Raw genomic sequence first — 22,203 nt, forward strand, 5'->3', positions numbered from 1 at the left:
ATACCTGTTTTCTACATCTTAATATTCTCACTTAACAATGCATCTCAAATAATTTCCATATTGGTACACTGAGATCTTTCTCTTCTTCTTCCTTGAGTTATTGTATTTCTACATCATGGTCTTCCTTCATAAACATCATTACTTCCTTCACAGAGGTAAGAGCTTCATTGCAGTTTTGAAAAATTGTAACAAAATATTTGCTGTTTTTGTGCCTTACCCGGGTGCTTCCCTGATGGCTCAGAGGGTAAAGCATCTGCCTGCAATGCGGGAGACCCGGGTTCGATCCCTGGGTTGGGAAGATCCCCTGGAGAAGGAAATGGCAACCCGCTCCAGTGTTCTTGCCTGGAGAATCCCAGGGACGGAGGAGGCCTGGTGGGCTGCTGTCTGTGGGGTCGCACAGAGTCGGACACGACTGAAGCGACTTAGCAGCAGCATCAGCGGCCTTACTTACTTCAATTCCTGCACATCAGGGTACAAGGGATAAAACTTTTGCATGTCAGAAAGTGTTCCTTATCTTCAGGTCGTGTAGTGGTGTGAGTACTTTCTGAGGCGTACTGGCCCTGGGCTATCTTGCCCCTCTTTGCACGTCTGCACTTTTTCCCATGTGGCTTTCAACTGATCTCAGTTGCTTCGGCAGCCCTTACACCTAAGTTGGAAATGGCAGATACATCTTTCTACCAATTTTACAGAAAATGTGCTCTGTGGTTTGCAGCATCCCCCTATTCTCCTTGCTTTGGGATAGCATCCCAAAGCTTTCTAGGAGAAAAAGTGGGAGATACTTCATGCCTTGTTCTTCCTTGAAGTGACCACTTTCTGCCTAAACCCTCATATACTACCTGTTTAATGACTGGTTCTTTAGTGCTAAGGAGCAGTAACCAGCATCTGCCTGGAGTTTTGGACTTTACCTTTTCTGCTTTGTGCAAACCAGAATAGCATCCATTTCTTTTCAAATATTTTAAGGTACCCTAGGGTAAAATTAGGTGACTGAATTTAAGTCATCTTATTCCTCCACTCCTTTTTTCTAACGTATCTTGGGTTTCATCCTTATCAGTCATATTTTTCAACCCTCCCCTCCTTCACTCCCCTAATAGCCAAGAAGAAAGCAAACCGTCTCCACTGCCTCCTGACGCCCAGGGCTCCTACAGCCCTCCACAGCTTTATTATGACAGCATTGTTATATTGCTGTTATTTGCCTGTATGTGAACTTCCGAAAAAGAGGGCCTGAGTTTTATTCTGTGGTGTCTGTCCTCACCTAATACATTCCAGAGATTCAACAGTGGTTTGGAATGACTCCCTGAATCACAGAGTCATAGCTGATTCCTCACTTATTAAAAACGTAGTCCGGCTCAACTGAAAGAAGATGCTGAGATGTCATAGGCATGCAGTGCTTTGCAGGAGGAAGAAAGGGAGGAAGTTCTTCCTCTTATTAGACCAGTACCCTTGTGTAGTGGAAGAGACTAGGTTTTGGAGTCTGGATGTGTCCTGGTTCTTTCCAGGCTTTTCTACATACTAGTTGGCACCTGAGTGATCTCGGGCAATTTAATCAATCTCTCTAGCACCCCAGTTTCCTCACCTCATCATCTATGCAGTAGACTTTGTGATAATTGTCCCACTAGGTTTTTGCAGATACTAAGGGAGAACACACTATAATAATTAGCACACAGTGGGTCCACAGTAAACCTCAGTTCTATTTCCTCTTCCCCTGTTTACTTTCCTACTCTTACTGTATCTAATCAGATTTTTTTTTTTTTTTTTGGTCTTAAAATTGTTTTCCTTGGTTATTTTCTACAAACCTTGGCACTTCCTTAATGTCAGGGTTTTCACACTATTTTTTCAGAAAGGGGCTACCTTTTTGTTCTGCCTCAGGGAGGATCTCCGCTCCTTTATCATCAAATATTCTTTTAAACTCTGACCTCCTGGGAGAGCTCCCTGTGCGACCACACCGGTGTGACAATGCCTGCCCTTTCCTTCGCTGCCAGCAACATTTCTGATTGTACTGTAGCATTTTATTTCTGACAGCCTCTTATCATTCTTGAGCTGTCTTTCGTCTTATTGCTCTGGACAGTAAAAGAGAACATTTCTTTTTTATGAACTTTACGAAATTTATATTTCTGAAGTTCACAGATATGGTCTCCAATGTTATTGGATATGTGCACGTTTGAGTAAAATCACTTTATTTATGTGTGTTCCACGTAGATTAATATTTCTCTCTTCATTGTGTGGATGTACTACAATAATAATAGAAAATACAAAACAAAATGCTCCACATAGATATATAGATAGGTCTATATGGATGAATATATGTATATATACTATATATACACACGTTCATAGACATGTCTGTGTATATTCACATACAAAAATTCATATAGTGTGCATTTTCTAAGACATACAAAAATAAAACTGAAAACATGAACTGAAAAAATAAATATGGCTTACTGTTGGATCCAGCTCAGCTGCTTATCCTGTGCCATAATGTTTTAAAACATAGTTTAAAATTTTTGGATCCCAGGCGGAGGTCTGCACTGCCCAGGTGCTGCCAGAGAAGGTGGTTTCCAGAGAGTTGAATGAGCTTTTTGGTTTATAAAACTGGAAGACATGCTGACCAGAGAATTAATGCTTTGGAAGCTTCAGGTGCTTAGCATTAAGCTTCTCCACCTTGGACTCCAGCTAAGACAAATCCTCTCACTCGCTGTGTATTTGGACAGCTGCAACAGAAGGAATTACAAGGGGAAACTGTTGTGCATGGTTAGGTACAGTGAAATAATGATATGTGATGGGCAGCTTTAAGTGACATTTCCACATTCTACACCCTTACTCAGATTATTCAAACTCTGACCCATGTGTCCATCCCATGGCTGGTTGTTGTTGCCATTGTTCAATTGCTAAGTTGTGTTCAACTCTCTGCGATTGTTCGTGCCCAACCCATGGACTGTAGCACACCAGGCTCCTCTGTCTTCCACCATCTCCCCGAGTTTGCTCAAATTTACAACCATTGAGTCTGTGATGCTGTCTAGCAGTCTCATGGCTGGTATTTACTCAGTATCATTGTAGCACATGGTTTAAGATGTAATCACAGTCTTGCTAAACCAATCCCCCTTAGCCAAGCCTGAGGAACTTAGGTGAACTAACAGATATCTTAACTGTAAGCTGGTGATTAGAATCCAGCATTTACCTACTCAATCCACTTGTGTTCAATATATATTTGATAAACTGCACTCATCTCCTAGGGCTGCTGTAACAAATTACTACCAACCAGATGCTTAAAACAACAAAAATGTATTCTCTAACAATTCCAGAGGCTAGAAGTGTAAAATTTGGGCATCAGCAGGACCACGTTTCCAAGGAAGAAACAGATCTTTCAGCTTCTGATGGTGCCTGAAAATCCTTGGTCTTCCTTATAGCTGCATAACTCCAGTCTCTGCCACACTCTTCAGTTGGTTTTCACCCCTGGGTGTGTCTCTGTGTGTCCTGTCTTCTTATAAGGACACTGGTCATTGGATTTGGGGCTCACCTTAATCTAGTATGGGCTTCCCCTGTGGCTCAGCTGGTAAAGAATCTGCCTGCAGTGTTCGAGACCTGGGTTCGATCCCTGGGTTGGGAAGATCCCCTGGAGAAGGGAAAGGATACCCATTCTAGTATTCTGGGCTGGAGAATTCCATGAACTGTATAGTCTTTGGGGTCACAAAGAGTCAGACACGACTGAGCGACTTTCACTTTCACTTAATCCAGTATGACTTCATATAAACTTCATCACATGTGCAAAGATCTTCTATCCAGATGCAATCATAGGCACAGATACCAGGCTTTAGGACTTGAGTATACATGTCAGTAGGACACAGTTCAATCCACTAAAACAAATAACTGAAAAAATTGAAAATTACAGGTCAGTATTTTCTTCCACACTGTGAGGTACCATCCCACGTCCTCTCTGGGGCACGTTTCAACCCCTTTGAAGAACACTGGTCTAGAGTTCGCATGTGCTGAGGTTCTCATTCCTTCCTTTATCTCTCAGTAAATCCTTGGTGACTTGGACCATTTTGTCCCCAGGCTTCCTACCTCTTCTGTTCTCCATCCCATTCTTCCTTAATGGTCACCACTGAACCCATCCCACTACTGTACCTCCTGTTTTCTCTAAGATGAATGATCATGAATTATTTCTTCAATAAGAACATGACTGCTTGTGTTAGTCCCAGGTTTCCAAAATCTTCTTTAATATTACAAAAGAGATCTTAGTATATAAAGCAATGGTTTTGTATTCATTTCTTAAACTACAGTATGTTACCACTTCGTCACCTGCTCTGGCTCTATAAGATTTTTTTCTTTTTTAGTTAAAAAAAAATTTTTTTTTAAGGTATTTCTTGGTATAGACCATTTTTAAAGTCTTTAGTGAATTTGTTCCAATATTACTTCTGTTTTATGTTTTGGGTGTTTTTTATTCATTTATTTTTTGGCCACAAGGTATGTGAGATCTAGCTCCCTGACAAGGAATCGGACTGGTGTCCCCTACTGCATTGGAAGGCGTAGCCACTGGACCACCAGGGGATTCCCTGGCCACATAAGATTTTAAATGAGTAGCTCTGTCAAGGACTTAGGTTGCATTTTCTTTTAATGTACATTGGCAAATAACTGATTCAAAATAGTGAATAGTTATTTAGGATCCTGTAGACGCAGTATTGGAAAATTGTCCATTATTGATTGCTTTATAAACCTTGCTCCTAAAGAGCTCACTGCCTCAATGTCTGGTTGTCTTCAAATCTACCCTCAAGTATCACAAATGAAGTGAACTGCAGGATGTGAATGTCAGGAAGAAACATTTTAAAACAATAAAAGAGAATTCCAAGTCAGTTACAGGAGTTGAAATAGGGAAGGACATTGTTATTGTTATTGAGTCGCTAAGTTGTATCTGACTGTCTTATCATTTCATGGACTGTAGCCAGGTGCCGGGGTCCAGCCCCAGCAGGACCCAGGGGGTTCCCTTAGGATGAACGGCGTTGGCGAGTGATAGAAGACACGTGAGACCAGCCTTGATAGGGCCAACAGCCAGGAGGTTGGTTCTTTACTACTGAGCCCCCTTGAAGCCCTCAAAGGACATTACTTATTTTTTTTTTTAATCTCTAGCTATCAGTTCAGTTCAGTTGCTCAGTCATGTCTGACTCTTTGCAACTCCATGGACTGCAGTACGCCAGGCTTCCCTGTCCATCACCAATTTCCAGAGCTTGCTCAAACTCATATCCATCGAGTCAGTGATTCCATCCAACTGTCCCATCCTCTGTCATCCCCTTCTCCTCCTGCCTTCAATCTTTCCCAGCATCAGGGTCTTTTCCAATGAGTCAGTTCTTCACATCAGGTGGTCAAAGTATTAAAGTTTCAGTTTAGCATCAGTCCTTCCAATGAATATTCAGGACTGATTCCGTTTAGGATTGACTGGTTTGATCTCCTTACAGGCCAAGAGACTCTTAAGAGTCTTCTCCAACACCACAGTTCAAAAGCATCAATTCTTCGGCACTCAGCTTTCTTTATGGTTCAACTCTCACATCTATTCATGACTACTAGAAAAGCTGTAGCTTTGACTAGACAGACCTTTGTCAGCAAAGTAACGTCTCTGCTTTTTAATATGCTGTCTAGGTTGGTCATAGCTTTGCTTCCAGGGAGCAAGCATCTTTTAAGTTTATAGCTGCAGTCACCATCTGCAGTGATTTTGGAGCCCAAGAAAATAAAGTCTGTCACTGTTTCCATTGTTTCCCCATCTATTTGCCATGAAGTGATGGGACTGGATGCCATGATCTTGGTTTTTTTAATGTTGAGTTTTAAGCCAACTTTTCACTCTCCTCTTTCACTTTCATCTAGAGGCTCTTTACTTCTTCACTTTTTGCTATAAGGGTGGTGTCATCTGTGTATCTAAGGTTATTGATATTTCTCCCAGCAATCTTGATTCCAGCTTGTACTCATCCAGGCATTTTGCATGAAGTACTCTGCATATAATTTAAATAAGCAGGGTGACAGTATACATCCTTGACGTATTCCTTGCCCAATTTGGAACCATTTGGAATATGTCTTCCTCTTGTTTGTCCTCAATTAAAGCTAGACCTTGAGTTGCTGGTTTCACAAAATTTGACATTGTATTTAAATCTACCCAGGCCCTTATTGGTAATAATAGGGAAGGGAGGGAATTATGTTCCTTGCTAATTTCTGGAATTTAAAAAGGAAGCCTAGTTATCAAGGAAATTCAAATTCAAATAATAATATTCGAATCCCAAACATTTAAATATTAAAGGTCGGGAAAGGTATAATGAAATTAGCACTTTTATACTTTGTAGGTGAGGAAGTAATTTGGTGTACTTTCTGGAAGACATTTTAGCAGCAGGTGTTGGGAACCTTAAATATGCCTTATATGCTTTAGCCTGGTGAGTCTGCCTCTAAGAATTTATTCCAAAAACTATAATCCTTGATAGCACATAAAGATGTATTATAAGAATGTCTTTTACAGAAGAATTTCTGTCATAAAACCAGATATTTGTTACCATAAGTAATAATATGTTATTATAAAGGCATAAATATTTGATAATGAAGAATTGCTAAATTGTGCTATACCCACATTACGCTATTGAAAAGTTCATTGTTAAGAATTATAGAATAAATGCTAACATTAAATAAAGAGAGATGAAGTACTACTTAGGCATCATTTTACTAAAAATTTACATTTATAAATATATAGAATGAAAAATACACAGAAGGAAAATATTCTACAGTGTTAGTTGAAAGAATCTGTCTAATGATATTATAGATTATTTTATTTTATTTAAATGTTTTCTTATTTTTCTACAGTGAGTATGTGACACTTTTATAACCAAAAAGAAATACATATATTCTTAAGAATGAATAATAAAAATTCCCAAATCACAGCCCTTTCAGATTAGTCATCAAGGGTATAGCATATTACTTGGTATTATTAGCCACTTCTTGTAATTACTTGAGCCTTCATCTGGGGTGTCTTAAATTAAATCAGTCATATTTGTTAGCTGCTTTTTGTCAGTTTGAGATACTAGCTTAGCCAATTCTTACATAATTAGGATTGTTTTGGTATGTCAGTGGTGACACATAAAGTCTCTGTTACGTAAAGCCATTTCTGCCATTGATATTGGTAAAGCTTTTTTTTTTTTTTAATCACTTTACCCAACCAGAAACACCATTACATTTGTAATATTTAAACCAAGAAATTATAGCTGTCAAACTTTTGTAACAAACAATTTGCAAGCAAACGAGCCTTCAGTTTGCCTCTACTAAGATTGAAAATGAAAAGTGTTAGTCACTCAGTCGTATCTGACTCTTTGCAGCCCCATGGACTGTAGCCCACCAGGCGCCTCTGTCCATGGAATTCTCCAGGCAAAAATACTGGAGTTGGTAGCCATTCCCTTTTCAAGGGGATCTTAACCAACCCCAGGGTTAAACCCGGGACTCCTGCATTGCAGGCATGTTCTTTACTGTCTGAGACACCAGGGAAGTTTAAACAGATGTAGACACGTATAAGATGTCCAACACACACTCTTAAAACCTTCATGAAGTAGGTATGTGTAGAAGATGCCCTAAATGTATGTGACTGGCTGACACCAGCCTTGTGAGATGATGTGTGTTTTTTTCCTGTCTTGCAGACAGCGCTGTGACATTCAGATCATGGTGCTGGTACACCAGACGGGCTTCAGGTCTGGGAACACCCTCAGTTTGAAGAATCCTTTCTTTAGGTAAGAAATTCCTATCCATTTCACACCTATGTATATAGGTGTAAATCTCAACTGACCATGTGACAAGGTAAAGAGCTTTAGAATAATCTGTTGTCCGTAAGAGGAGAAAACACATCTATTCTTCCCTCTCTAAGGAGACTTGGATTTTGATATGTAGTTGAGTGTTTTATGTTCCATTAAGCAGAATTCAATATATAGCAATCTGATCTCAAAACAGAGAGTGCAGGAGAGTCCTACAAAGTGAATTCTCCTTCTAGCTGAGCTATAATGAGCTGTGTGACCTCAGGCAAAGTCACTTTCCTTCTGGCATTGGTTTTCTCATCTGCAAAATGTAGAGTTTAATCTCTTTTGACCTTCATTCACTGGGGGATGATTTTATGTAGCAGTGATTCCAAAACACCTAAAACATGAGTCCATTTAAGGTACATTTTTGGAATGTTTTTTGAGATCATGTAAGTCAGGGCATAACTCTCTTTAAACTATGCAGATTTTGTCTGAAATGAAGAACTTGCCACAATGAGTTGGATACAAGAAATGCTTCTGGAAAAACTCCCCATCTTTGTATCTATTCAATATGAATGAATTAAAAATCCACACATGAAGTCAAGTACACAAATAAAGCTACTGGCTAGAAAGTGACTTCCCCCCATATTTTAATGTCTTTCCAAGGCTTTAATTCAGAGCATCATGTCTGTATAATATTGAAAAGCTTGAAGAGAAGAGGAAACTCAGGAAACCAAAACAAGAACTCTTTGGCAACACTGGGAAAATGAGATGTTGACCTTGAAGCAGGAAAGGAAATAAAACAGGCGAGGCTGTAACTGTGTACATTGTGAGCAGGCTGTCACATGTGGTGTGACTCTTTGAAACCAATTGCCAATTAGGGATAGGGGTCTATCTCTAATTCCATGAGAAGGGAGAAATCCTCACTCCCATCCCCTTGTACAGTCCTGCCATGTAAAGCAAAGGGCATAGGTTTTAGCCTCAAGAGAGAACAGATTGACTACTTACTAGTACTACTGAATGTTCCTAGGCCTCAGTTTTCTTATCTGTAAAATGGGATAAACAACATACTTCACTGGACAATTGCAAAGATTTCTATGACATGTCCAGATGCTTAGTAATTCACATAATTGGTGCTCAATAAATGCCACTTTCTTTTCTTCCTGTTCTCTGCTCACCAGTTCTCTCTGTGAGTAAATAGATGCTGACTTGTAGTTCATTCCAAACATAATTATTTGAGTTTTGGAAAAGAAAAAGAATTTTTGTAGGGTTTTAGAAAAACCTGCATTTTGAATGCAAGAACCATGTCAACTGGTAACCCTGAGTCCCACTTCCACTTCATCACACAAGAACAAAATCTGAACCAGAAAACCATACGGAGAAGACCTGAGCCCTGACCAGCCCCTGCTTTGTATGATGACATAAACACAGTGGCCACAAGTTCAAAGTGAGAGTTTGTCAGAGGTCTGGTGATGCTGAAGATGGCCAGAACCCTGTCAGACAGGCAGACTGTGGGGCCAGGGGTGGTGCCCTTCCTGTTCCCCTTTTCCCAACTCAGCAGCAAGTCTGACTCATCTATTTATTTATTTATTTATTTTTATTTTTTTCATTTATTTTTATTAGTTGGAGGCTAATTACTTTACAATATTGTAGTGGTTTTTGCCATACATTGACATGAATCAGCCATGGATTTACATGTGTTCCCCATCCCGATCCCCCCTCCCGCCTCCCTCCCCATCCCATCCCTCTGGGTCTTCCCAGTGCACCAGCCCTGAGCACTTGTCTCATGCATCCAACCTGGGCTGGTGATCTGTTTCACCTTTGATAGTGTACTTGTTTCAATGCTGTACTCTCAGAACATCCCACCCTCACCTTCTCCCACAGAGTCCAAAAGTCTGTTCTGTACATCTGTGTCTCTTTTTCTGTTTTGCATATAGGGTTATCGTTACCATCTTTTAAAATTCCATATATATGCGTTAGTATACTGTATTGGTCTTTATCTTTCTGGCTTACTTCACTCTGTATAATGGGCTCCAGTTTCATCCATCTCATTAGAACTGATTCAAATGAATTCTTTTTAATGGCTGAGTAATATTCCATGGTGTATATGTACCATAGCTTCCTTATCCATTCATCTGCTGATGGGGATCTAGGTTGCTTCCATGTCCTGGCTATTATAAACAGTGCTGTGATGAACATTGGGGTGCACATGTCTCTTTCAGATCTAGTTTCCTTGGTGTGTATGCCCAGAAGTGGGATTGCTGGGTCATATGGCAGTTCTGTTTCCAGATTTTTAAGGAATCTCCACACTGTTCTCCATAGTGGCTGTACTAGTTGGCATTCCCACCAGCAGTGTAAGAGGGTTCCCTTTTCTCCACACCCTCTCCAGCATTTATTGCTTGTAGACTTTGGGATAGCAGCCATCCTGACTGGCGTATAATGGTACCTCACTGTGGTTTTTGATTTGCATTTCTCTGATAATGAGTGATGTTGAGCATGTATTTAATTAAGCCAGTGTTGTGCTTAAAAATGTGACTCCCCTGGAAATTTCAGATCTTGATTCTATTTCTTTACCGTCCATTTCCTGATGTGTAGGCCTCCGTATCCTCAGTGGAGGTGTGGGCTAAATGAGACTCTTGGATGAGTAGTTGGTACGTAGTAGTTGCTTGGTTAAATGTTCCAAAGTGATCATCTCCTTCTCCTGCTCCCCCACGTTCAGCTCCGATTTGCTATTGCATCAACGAGAAGCAGCCCAAGGGTGTGTGTGTGTTGCATGTGAATACGGAGGAGAATTAAAATGAATGGCATTACCTGGAGGATTGATATGTAATTTAGCTTCAAAATAACTTTCTCTCCATTTGCTTTTTGTTCTACCCATTTTTAGGGCACAATAGACCTTTCTGACAAAAGATTTCTTTTTTTGTTTTGGCAAATCCCCGATACCATCTGACCACCAGTGACATGCTGAAACATCCCAGGATCAACAGATTGATTGCTTAAGGCATGAGCATCCACCATTATACAAAATGTGAAAGTTTGTTTTCCCTTAGATGGAGCGGGGCGGGGGGGCACCTTTATTTTGATTATTAATTATTGTAGTAATTTGAAAATAAAGAGCTAACAGCTGGTCCTAAAAGTGAGCAAAGGTACAAAACTACCCCACCAGGGAGGGAAAACTCTCCAGTAACCTAGTCGATTTTTCCAGGAACTGTGAGACTAGTCCTTTGGGTCCCACTCTGTCTATCCCAGGACCTGGCTGGGCCACTCACAGTGCTGGGTTGTGGAAGTGATCAGGGCAGGTGCAGCCCTGGGCCCCAGGAAGCTCTTGTAGTGGGAGAGAAGTGGGTGCTAAATACTTAACTGCATAATTAATGATGTCATCGTAACTGCCGTAAGTGGCGTGAAGGAGAAGTAGAGGTTGCCATTAGAGTGTTAATCTGTAATCTCACCACCATGGGCACCCCAAATCCAGAAACAGCTGAAGAGCTCCAGGCGAGAGAGCTCTGTGGTATGGGGTTGCCACGCTCCACTCAGGGGAGCTAGGACCCAAGGTTTCCTATTGAACCCTGAGACCTTGATCAAGCTTGCTGTCTTCTGAGAAGTCTTCCAGCCCTGAGGCTGACCGAGGTGCCTAAAGAGCCTAAAGAGCCGTGTGCAGCTACCACTTAGAGGGCACCTGGATGGCTCTGTCTCAGTTATTATTAGTTACTATTTTCTTTGTCTGTGTCCCCTCATACACAAAGGCACAAAGTCTTGCCTACTGCTATTTGTAATGGCAGTGTTACATGTTAGGTGCTAGAAACACAAACTTCCTTCCATATCTCACACCAGCTCTAAAAAGTAATTCCAAAGGGAAAAGAGATATAATATCAAATATGTACATGAAAAGATGTTCAGCATAATTAGTCGTTAGGGAAATTGCAAACTGTAACCACAGTGACATTCTACTATGCAGCTCTTAGAATGGCTGGAATAAAATACCAAGTGCTGAGGAAGATGTAGGGGTACTGGAACCCTCACTCATTGCTGGTCAGAATACAAAACAGTACAGCCACTTTGAAAAACAGTTGTAGTTTTTTCTGTAGTTGAACATTCACTTACAATAACCCAGCAATCCCACCTCTGGATATTTACACCAGTGAAATGAGAACTATATTTGAATGTTTACTGTATCTTTACTTATAATCACGAAAAATTCAAAGCAAACAGAATGTTTTTCAAATGGAGAGTGAATAACATCCATACAGTGGAGTCATTTTCAGCAATCAAAAGGAACGAAGTGCTGACAGATGTAATAATACAGTTAAGTCTCAAATACTTTATGCTAAGTGAAAAAGCCAGACTCAAAAAGTTACATACTCTGTGACCCCATTTCTGTGACATTCTGACGAAAGAAACACTAGAGATGCAGGAAACAGATGAGAACTGCGGCTGGGAGAGTGTTCACTATAAAGGGGGCATAGGAATGTTGTGCAGGGTGATGGAGTTTTTCTAAATCTTGACTGTGGTTGTGGCTGTGTGTCTATATGTTTGTCAAAACTTACAGAACTGGACACTAAAAAGGGTGAACTTTACTGTATCTATAAAAATATTTCAATTATACAAAAACTTAGAAGAATGAAAAAGAGACAGCAGAAAACAGATGGATAGGGTGACCTATTGGACAGTGGCAAGGCCAGGGACTGGGGGGTGGGTGTCATTTATGTGGGGTGATCTTCAAGGCCTCTCCAAAGAGGTAGCAGGAGAGTGGCCAGGTAAATATCAGGAAGGAAGTGGCTTGGGCAGGTGTGCACACAGAACTTTCTAGAAGAGAACAGGAAGGGCAAAGGCCTGAGGCAAAACGAGCCTATTGAAAAGCAAGAAAAGAGAGAAATAAGTCAGTGCTTAGTCTTTGCTATAAACCTATTTTCAAAAAAAAAGTTCTTTCAGTGAGCAAAAATTTGGATCGTCATCTCAGATCTGAATTTAGGCTGTGCATAATCAAACTCACTAAATATAGTGGGTAAATATAGATCTAAGGCTGCCCATAAAAACTCCAGAGACGGGCATGGAGTGGAAAGAGGGAAGTAGGAGGGTTTGGGGAGGGACATGAACAATCAGCTTGCCTGTAGCTTTGGATCTGGTGGAACTTACTCAGTATCACAGTATCACCTTCTCTGTTTTAAGTTTGCTTAGAAGATAGTGACAAGCCAAGCCATAAGTAAGTGAAGGCCTAAGAAGTCCCCTGACATGCAAGTTAATCCTTCCTGTTCCGGACATGCATTCTAAATTTTACAAGGATGTTAGATTTAATTAAATTCCTTTCTCCCTTCTTAACTTTAAAATGTGCATCCTAATTTTACTGACAAATCTATTTCTTGGTACTTCTTTACCTGGACTGGACCTATAAGTTTTCTTCATGTAGCTGAAAAGTGGTTTTCTTTTTTGGTTTCTTTCTTTATTTTTAAAGTAAAGCCAATATGATTGGCTTTTGAAGTATTTAAAAAAGAAATTGAACAAAATGCTACCTCATGTTTATAATGTATGCTTATATATGACATGACATAAGAGCATGTGAGGGGTGATCCTCTGTTTTCAATTTTAATCTATTCTTGCAAATATTTTCAGTAAATCAACACTTAGTGCCTAGCTCAGCAATGTGTTGAAGAATTTTTGCCTTACCCAGGTAAAAGAATAATACGACATCACGAGTGTTCTTCATCGGCCACATTTGATGACTCGGTGTGCAGTTCAGAAAATAAAGATGGAAACTTTGTCAGTCCTCTTAGGTTTACAATAAAAAAAAATGTACAGTGTGAGACACCAGTGAGGCCTCCCCTTTACTAAAGACATCTGTTCTATGTCACGCTTCAAATGGTGATGAAAGATGATCTTTCCAGAGAGCAGGTTTTCCCTGGACCCGAACAACCCTTCTAGAAATGGGTGTCAGTCATGTCATCATACCGTCTAATGAAGCCGACAGGCACCCAGCTTGCTCTGTAGGGGAAGCTGGGATAAAGAGCAGCTCCATATTCTCGTCAGTCCGTCGGTCACCCACCGCCATCAGCTTTCCACTCTGGTGCTTCCACTCTTTCTGGCAACTCAGTTTGAAATAGCCCTTCCCCTTCAGTCCATTCCAACAGTCTCACATCACTGCAAGGCTTCCCTGCCACACCCTCACCAGCATGCCTCTCTCAAAGTACCCCTTCCTACCATTGATGCGTCTCCAGTCCTTCTCCTTCTCAGACTCTTCACGCAGCATTTTATTACTTCATACCCGAAACACACACACGTCTTTCTCTTTATTGACTACTACTTTGTGGGTTGGATGAGAGACCAATTCACTTTTTATTCTTATAGTGCCTAACGGTACACCTCATGCATGGAATGTGCTCAATAAATGTACATTGATAAAAGAAAGAAATTAATCCTGAAGTTAAGAGTAATTGGAATTATGGAATCAGACCTGACAATGTTCTTTTTTTAATCAATATTTTTATTGAAGTATACTTGATTTACAATGCCATGTTAATTTCTGCTGTATAGCAAAGTGATTCAGTTATAAATACATACATTTTAAAATGTTTTATGGCTTATCGTAGGATATTGAATATAGGTCTCTGTACTATCCAGTAGGACCTTGTTGTTCTCTATATAAAAGCTTACGTCTGCTAATCCCAACCTCCCAATCTGTCTCTTCTACTTGGCAACTACCAGTCTGTTCTCTATGTTCATGATTCTGTTTCTTTTTTAAATATAGGTTCATTTGTGTCATATTTTAGATTCCACATGTAAGTGATATCATATGGTTTTTCTCTTTTTTACTTCACTTAATGTGATTATCTTTAGTTGCATTCAGTTTGCTGCACATGGCATTGTTTTGTTGTTTTTTATGGCTGAGTAGTATTCCATTGTATATATGTACCGCATCTTCTTTATACATTCATCTGTTGATGGACATTTAGATTGCTTCCATGGCTTCGCTGTTATAAAGAGTGCTATTGTGAACATAGGGGTGCATGTATCTTTTTGACTTATAGTTTTATCTGGAAATATGTCCAGGAGTGGGATTGCTGGATCATATGGCCATTCTATTTTTAGTTTTCTGAGAAATCTTCATACTGTTTTCCACAGTAGCTGCACCAATTTCTGGTCCCACCAACAGTGTAGGAAGGTTATCTTTTCTCCACACCGTCTCCAGCATTTATCATTTGTAGACTTTTTTTTTTTAATTGGAGGCCAATTACTTTACAATATTGTGGTGGTTTTTGCCATACATTCACATGAATCAGCCATGGGTGTACATGTGTTCCCCATCCTGACCCTTCCTCCCACCTCCCTCCCCATCCCATCCCTCAGGGTCATCCCAGTGCACCAGCCCTGAGCACCCTGTCTCATGCATCAAACCTGGAATGGCAATCTGTTTCACATATGATGATATACATGTTTCAATACTATTCTCTCAAATCATCCCACCCTCACCTTCTCCCACAGAGTCCAAAAGTCTGTTCTTTACGTCTGTGTCTCTTTTGCTGTCTCACATATAGGGTCATCATTACCATCTTTCTAAATTCCATATCTACGCGTTAATATACTGTATTGGTGTTTTTCTTTCTGACTTACTTCACTCTGTATAATAGGCTCCAGTTTCATCCACCTCATTAGAATGAATTCAAATTCATTCTTTTTAATAGCTGAGTAATATTCCATTGTGTATATGTACCACAGCTTTCTTATCCATTCGTCTGCTGATGGGCATCTAGGTTGCTTCCACATCCTAGCTATTGTAAACAGTGCTGCGATGAACACTGGGGTACACATGTCTCTTTCTATTCTGGTTTCCTCAGTGTGTATGCCCAGTGGTGGGATTTCTGGGTCATATGGCAGTTCTATTTCCAGATTTTTAAGGAATCTCCACACTGTTCTCCATAGTGGCTGTACTAGTTTGCATTCCCACCAACAGAGTAAGAGGGCCCTTTTCTCCGCACCCTCTCCAGCATTTACTGCTTGTAGACTTTTGGATAGCAGCCATTCTGACCAGTGTGAGATGGTACCTCATTGTGGTTTTGATTTGCATTTCTCTAATAATGAGTGATGTTGAGCATCTTTTCATGTGTTTGTTAGCCATCTGTTTGTCTTTTTTGGAGAATTGTCTGTTTAGTTCTTTGACCCATTTTTTTATTGGATTGCTTATTTTCCTGGAATTGAGCTGCAGGAGTTGCTTGTATATTTTTGAGATTAATTCTTTGCCAGTTGCTTCATTTGCTATTATTTTCTCCCATTCTGAAGGCTGTCTTTTCACCTTGCTTATAGTTTCCTTCATTGTACAAAAGCTTTTAAATTTATTTGTTTATTTTTGCTTTTATTTCCATTACTCTGGGAGGTGGGTCATAGAGGATCCTTCTATGATTTACATCAGAGAGTGTTTTGCCTATGTTTTCCTCTAAGAGTTTTATAGTTTCTGGTCTTACATTTAGATCTTTAATCCATTTTGAGTTTATTTTTGTGTATGGTATTAGAAAGTGTTCTCGTTTCATTCTTTTACAAGTGGTTGATCAGTTTTCCCAGCACCACTTGTTTAAAGAGATTGTCTTTTCTCCATTGTATATTCTTGCCTCCTTTGTCAAAGATAAGGTGTCCAAAGGTGCGTGGATTTATCTCTGGGCTTTCTATTTTGTTCCATTGATCTATGTTTCTGTCTTTGTGCCAGTACCATACTGTCATGATGACTGTGGCTTTGTAGTACAGACCGAAGTCAGGCAGGTTGATTCCTCCAGTTCGATTCTTCTTTCTTAAGATTGCTTTGGCTATTTGAGGTTTTTTCTATTTCCATACACATTTGTAGACTTTTTAATGTTGGCCATTCTGACTGGTGTGAGATGGTATCTCATTGTATTAATAATTTTGATTTGCATTTCTCTAACAATTAGTGATGTCAAGCATCTTTTCATCTGCCTATTTTCCATATGTATGTCTTCTTTGGAGAAATGTCTATTTAGGTCTTCTGCCCATTTTTCAATTGGGTTGTGTTTTGTTGTTGGGTTGTGCATTATATGAGGTGTTTGTATATTTTGGAAACTAAGCCCTTGTCGGTCACATAATTTGCAAATGTTTTCTCCTAGTACATAGATTGTTTTTTTCGTTTTGTTCATGGTCTCTTTTGCTGTGCAAAACTTGTAAGTCTGTCCATTTGTTTATTTTTGTTTTTATTTTTATTCCCTTGGGAGACTGACCTAAGAAAACACTGGTACAATTTATGAAACCTGATAATGTTCTAGTTGCTTTTCAAGAAACTGTAACCTGGATTATAGAAACAATATGGCTGATGCTGCTGCCTCCACCCGAACCCAAGGCAGACATTTGTAATCAATCCCCAAACTCTTTCCCACTGAATCCTGATATGACCTCACAGTTCTTCTTAGCCTGACACCCTTGGAAGCCATGATGAGTCTGTAGAAGTGAGCACAGGGGATGAAATCCAATCACTTTTAATGACTCTAAACATTGATAGTATTTCCCAATCTTTGAACAGTCTTAAAGATATGTAGTATTATGGATTTATAATTTTGCTGGAGCACAAATTTGATAATGATATCTGCTACAAGGTGGATATGAGGGGAGTGTCTTTTTGTCAGTAACTCAGAGGATGTACCTCCATGTAATCAGTTATTCTCCTGAGGTATTGCTTAAAAATTGTCATTGTCTTCACCTTATTTTGGGACTTCCCTGGTGGCTCAGATGGTAAAGGATCTGCTTGTGATGCAGGAGACCCAGCTTTGATCCATGAGTTGGGAAGATCCCCTGGAGAAGGAAATAGAAGCTCACTCCAGTATTCTTGCCTGGGAAATCTCATGGACAGAGAAGCCTGGTGGGCTGTAGTCCACCGGGTTGCAAAGGGTTGGACACTACTGAGCAACTAGCACTTTCAACACTTTCACCTTATTTTTAGAAATGTAAGCTCTTAGTGTCACTAAACAAATGATGTAGGGTAGAGCTTATTTTAATGGAGGAATTTAATAACTTTTTCTTATCTCAGTCCTGTATCTATGGAATTCTTAAGAATCAAAGGGAATTACTTATTAAGTGCTAATTTACTGTATTTTATGGGGAAATTACATTACCAGAGTATTTGCAAGTTTGAAAGTGACCTCAAAGTATGTCCCCTCTGAATATCAAGAGAAAATGAATTTAGGGAAACCTTGGAAGCCTTAATCCTTCATGAAGCCAGCACATTATAATTAAGACAAGGTCAGATCAGTGGTCTGAAGAAGACCTTCAGCAGTGCCCTGGTGGAGCGGACAGGCCCTCAAGTAGGAGATATGTATAACACACCAACTTACGATGACCCAGGAAAGACTACCAACAATGCCTTCAACAGAGGATATGGATTTGACATGACCAAGACTGATCTGAGAACCAGGTCATGTAGTGGAGTGGAATTTCCTACTTCTGGCCTTGCTTACTTACACTGATTCAGGGAAAGCATCAGGCAACCTAGAGACCAAATACAAGATCTGTAATTATGCACTGACCTTTACCCAAGAGTGAAACACAGACAGTACTCTTGGGACAAAAATCTCTTTGGAGAACAAGTTGACAAAAGGGTTGTTTGTATCAAACATAGGAAAGAAGAGTAGGAAATTGAAGGCCTCCTATAAATGGGCTTGTTTCCATCTTGGCAATAATGTTGATATAGATATTTCTGGACCAGTTATCTATTGCTGGACTGTGTTGACCTTTGAAGGTTGGCTTGCTGGCTATCACATGAGTTTTGACACAGCCAAATCCAAACTGTCACAGAGTAATTTCACTCTGAGTTGCAAGGCTTCAGACTTCTAGCTGCACCCTTACATGAACTATGGCACTGAATTTGGAGGGTTGATCTACCAGAAGGTGAATGAGAAGATCAGAACATCAATAAACCTTGTGTAGATAGTTGGCAGGAATACCTGTGTTGGCATTGCTGCTAAGTACAAGTTGGATTGTAGAACTTCTCTCTCTGCTAAAGTAAATAATGCCAGCCTGATTGGACTGGGCTGTACTCAGACCCTTCAACCAGGAGTGAAACTGACCCTGTCAGCTCTCATCAATGGAAACAACTTCAGTGCAAGAGGGCACAAGATCGGGCTGAGATTTGAACTTGAAGCTTAATGGAGTTTTGAATAAAACATCATCTTTGTCCCTGAAGGTGAAGAGAAATGAACCCAATATGTTCTGGCCTTTTAATTCTTCTGTGAAATTTCAAAAGGGTGAGCTTTTTATTCTTCCAAAGATTTGTAATCTTCCCCACTCTGAAGCCTAGACACCAAGCCCATCCTCAGGGAGGTGCTTGAAGGCATGCCTGGAAGTTGTATGTTCGTGTCTCGTTTCAGTTCAGTTCTGCAGTGTTATTTTCAATGTGTTCCAGCAACAGTGCAGTGTCAATTACAAAGGAGATGACCTGACCCTCCGGTTGTCCATCACCTCCTGCATGTCCCACACCACTTTTTCTTGACCTGGTAACATATTGGTCCCTGTGCAGTAGTTGAATCTTTGGTTTTGCATCATAAACACATCACATTTGGAACATAAAGGAAAAAAAAGGTAAGGCCAGAACCCTCAGGAGTCATAGCAGGTTGGTTAGGGGCTGATGTCAGGAGCTGCTGTGAGGTAGCCCACATCTAGCCAGACTGTGTGGGGCTTGGATGTTGCACAGGCTAAGGAGCTCCAGGATGTATACCAGCAGTTGGTGTAGAGGTTAGATTGTGCATTTGACTGCCAGTAACACAAGACCCTGACTGAAGATAACCAGTAACGTTATCATATCACAGAACAAGAAGTCCTGAGGTAGAGTGGTCTCCAGGATTGGTGACTGAGTAGCTCGGAGATTTCCTCAAGGGCTGAGGTTCTTCCCTCCTTTGGCTCTGCCATCCCCCCTCATAGGTCAGACTCCCCTTAGAGGCACAAGGTGACCATGGAAGTAATAGGAACCACATCTACACACACCAGTGTCTGGAGTCTTAAGAAGAGGTTGTCTCCTCTGGTGTCTCCTCTTGGTGATAATGGTAGTTAACATTTATGTAGCACTTACTGTGTTCCAGGAACTTTACAAACATTAATTTTGATCCTTACAACACTCCTATTGCTGTGTTATTATTAACCCTGTTGAATGGATGAGGAAATGGAGGCAGAAAGGTTAAGTCACTTTCCAAATGACACAGCTAGTGAGTGGTAGTTTCAGGATCATCAACCAGGGCGTCTACTCCAGAGTTCAGTCCACTCCAGAGTCTGTGCAGAACCTCAAAGCTCTCTGCTCTGCAAGAACGCCTTTCCAGAAGCAGCCCACAGACTTGTCTTCCTGTTTCAATGGCCAGACCTGAGTCACATGCTCACCTCTAATCCAGTCACTGCCAGGAGACATGCGATCACTGCAGAGGGGCTGAGCTGGTCAGGATTTATCACTGAGCTGGAGATAGACTCATCTTTCCCAAGGGATAGACTCTGAAAAAAAAAAAAAAAATAGAGTTCTGTTTCCCAGGAAGGATAATGGACATGCAGCAAGGAACCACTGTCATCTGCTTATGAGGGGCTGCCTAGAAACAGCCCAGCTGTTCTACTAATCCCATTCCCTCTGCACTTAAAAGGTAATATGGTGTATTGCACCATAGTCATCCACATACGTATCTTTCTCTCTTCCCACTTGCTTGCAAGCACTCCAAAGATAGGAACAGATCTCACAAATTTGCATATTCCCCACAGGGCCTGGCATAGGGCCTGGCTCATAGAAAGTGTTCAAGAAACGTTTGTTCATTGTAACTGAATTTTCATTCTCAAGTCTACTTAATTGGAGAGGTCAACAGTTGGCCATGCTCAAGGCAGACAGATAATGCATTTTCACATTGATCTAGCAATCAAATAAATTCTGGGGAACTTCCCTTGCCATGCAAAATAGCATGAAATCACACATTAACATAGGTCAGTGCAGAAGCCCAAACTTATTAAATTGTTAGTGTCTTGCACTCAGCACCCTTGGAAGTAATATTAATGTCACATTTTATTATGACTTGACATTTCCACTACATTTAAAGAAACACATCAGAGAGCCACAGTCAGAGCAGGCTACATAATTTGCACCACCCAGTGCAAAAAGAAGATGCAGAGACCCAGGCTGGGTAGATGAGTCAGCCTCCCCTTTCGTGAGTCTCTTGTTCCAAACCGTGGTGGACAGATGACCCCCAAGACTGCAGCTTCCCAGTGCCGAGATGGAGAATGGGAGAGAGGACCCCTTGGATTTGCCGCTGACCTCAGTCCCTGGGCAGGAAGTAGCCTTGCTCTTCCCCACCCAAGAAACAGCTGGACATATGCCTGATTCCAGCTCTGCCTGTGGCTTGCCAGGAACCCTCATGGCTACAGAGTGTAACAGAACTCAGGCCACCCCCACCTGTTGCTACTGTAGTCCTGGGGGCAGGGGCAAGGAAGGGGAGGCCCGGCAGAACCTGGGGCTTTGTGGTTGGATCCTAGAGAGGCAGAGGGAAGGCGGAATCCTGTCCCCGTGAACTGAAGTTGCCAGTCTCAAGTGCATGCACTGAAGTCTCAGCACACCGCACTAACAAAACACAAAGATAAAAATATTAAAGATCTCAGGACAGTGACTCCAGAGCATTAAACCACAAACACTCAGCATGGAATCCCGTGCAACTGCGCTTAACCCCACGTCCTGGCTGTTGAAGTGAGGGGTAGGGCCTTGCTCAAGTGTGAATTCTGTCTATGGAGAAGAGAGGTGCCATTTTAAGTCATGCTGTTCTACAAAAGTTGGTTGAATACGTGAGCTTATCTATGAGAATAGGGAAGAAATTAGACAACGAAGAGGTTAATTGCTCTCTGCAAGTGTTCAGTGGCTCCTCCCCAAGTGTGTGCTGTGGTGACTTTGCATTTGATCCTATAGACGGGGAGCCAGGAGCACCCATTCTTCCCTCCCTCACCTTTTGGCACAAGTGGTACCTTAGCCAAAATAGGATCCTCCATCTACAAAGCCAGGAGTGTGACCACAGGGAGACAAGTGGATTTTCGCAGCTTCACAACTACAAAACAGCCACAAAATTTGTGATAAACATTTTTTAGGAAAGCAGCTTTGTATGAAGTAGTAGGCATAATAAATGGAGTCTAAATTGAGATCTCCTGTGTCTGAGAGCATCCGTTGAATGGGGTGGACCCATGAGGAGGTGGAAGGTGCCTGAGAGAACAAAGATAGGAAATGTGACACTTGTGCCTAAGAATCTCATCCAAGTTCCCAGGACTGTCGTGGAACCTTGCCATCACTGATCCCTTCCAGCACTTCTGTGAAGGCTTCGCCCTCCTGCCAGCACACCCAAGGGGGTCCTTGGCCGGCTCCCTCTGAAGTCAGTCAGCTATGACGATCACCAGCTGTTCCCTGTCAAGACTGGCCTGGTATTGCAAACGCCTCCCTCTTGGCCGGCCATCCCTGCAATGCCTCCATTAG

The 22,203-nt window shown here is 41.1% G+C and overlaps 1 protein-coding gene and 1 pseudogene across 1 annotated transcript in view; both read left to right on the forward strand.

The window, feature by feature from the left end:
- LOC133048582 (histone-arginine methyltransferase CARM1-like) overlaps positions 1-22,203 on the forward strand; it is a 104,292-nt gene that overhangs the window by 55,893 nt on the left and 26,196 nt on the right. Inside the window, exon 4 of the mRNA XM_061132313.1 lies at positions 7,653-7,742. Coding sequence (XP_060988296.1) covers positions 7,653-7,664 — 12 coding nt within the window. The 3' untranslated portion in view covers positions 7,665-7,742. The remainder of the gene's footprint in view (positions 1-7,652; positions 7,743-22,203) is intronic.
- Positions 18,044-18,875, forward strand: LOC133048722 (voltage-dependent anion-selective channel protein 3-like; annotated as a pseudogene).

The sequence above is a fragment of the Dama dama genome, chromosome 29 (genome assembly GCF_033118175.1).
Source record: "Dama dama isolate Ldn47 chromosome 29, ASM3311817v1, whole genome shotgun sequence".
Classification (NCBI taxonomy): domain Eukaryota; kingdom Metazoa; phylum Chordata; class Mammalia; order Artiodactyla; family Cervidae; genus Dama; species Dama dama.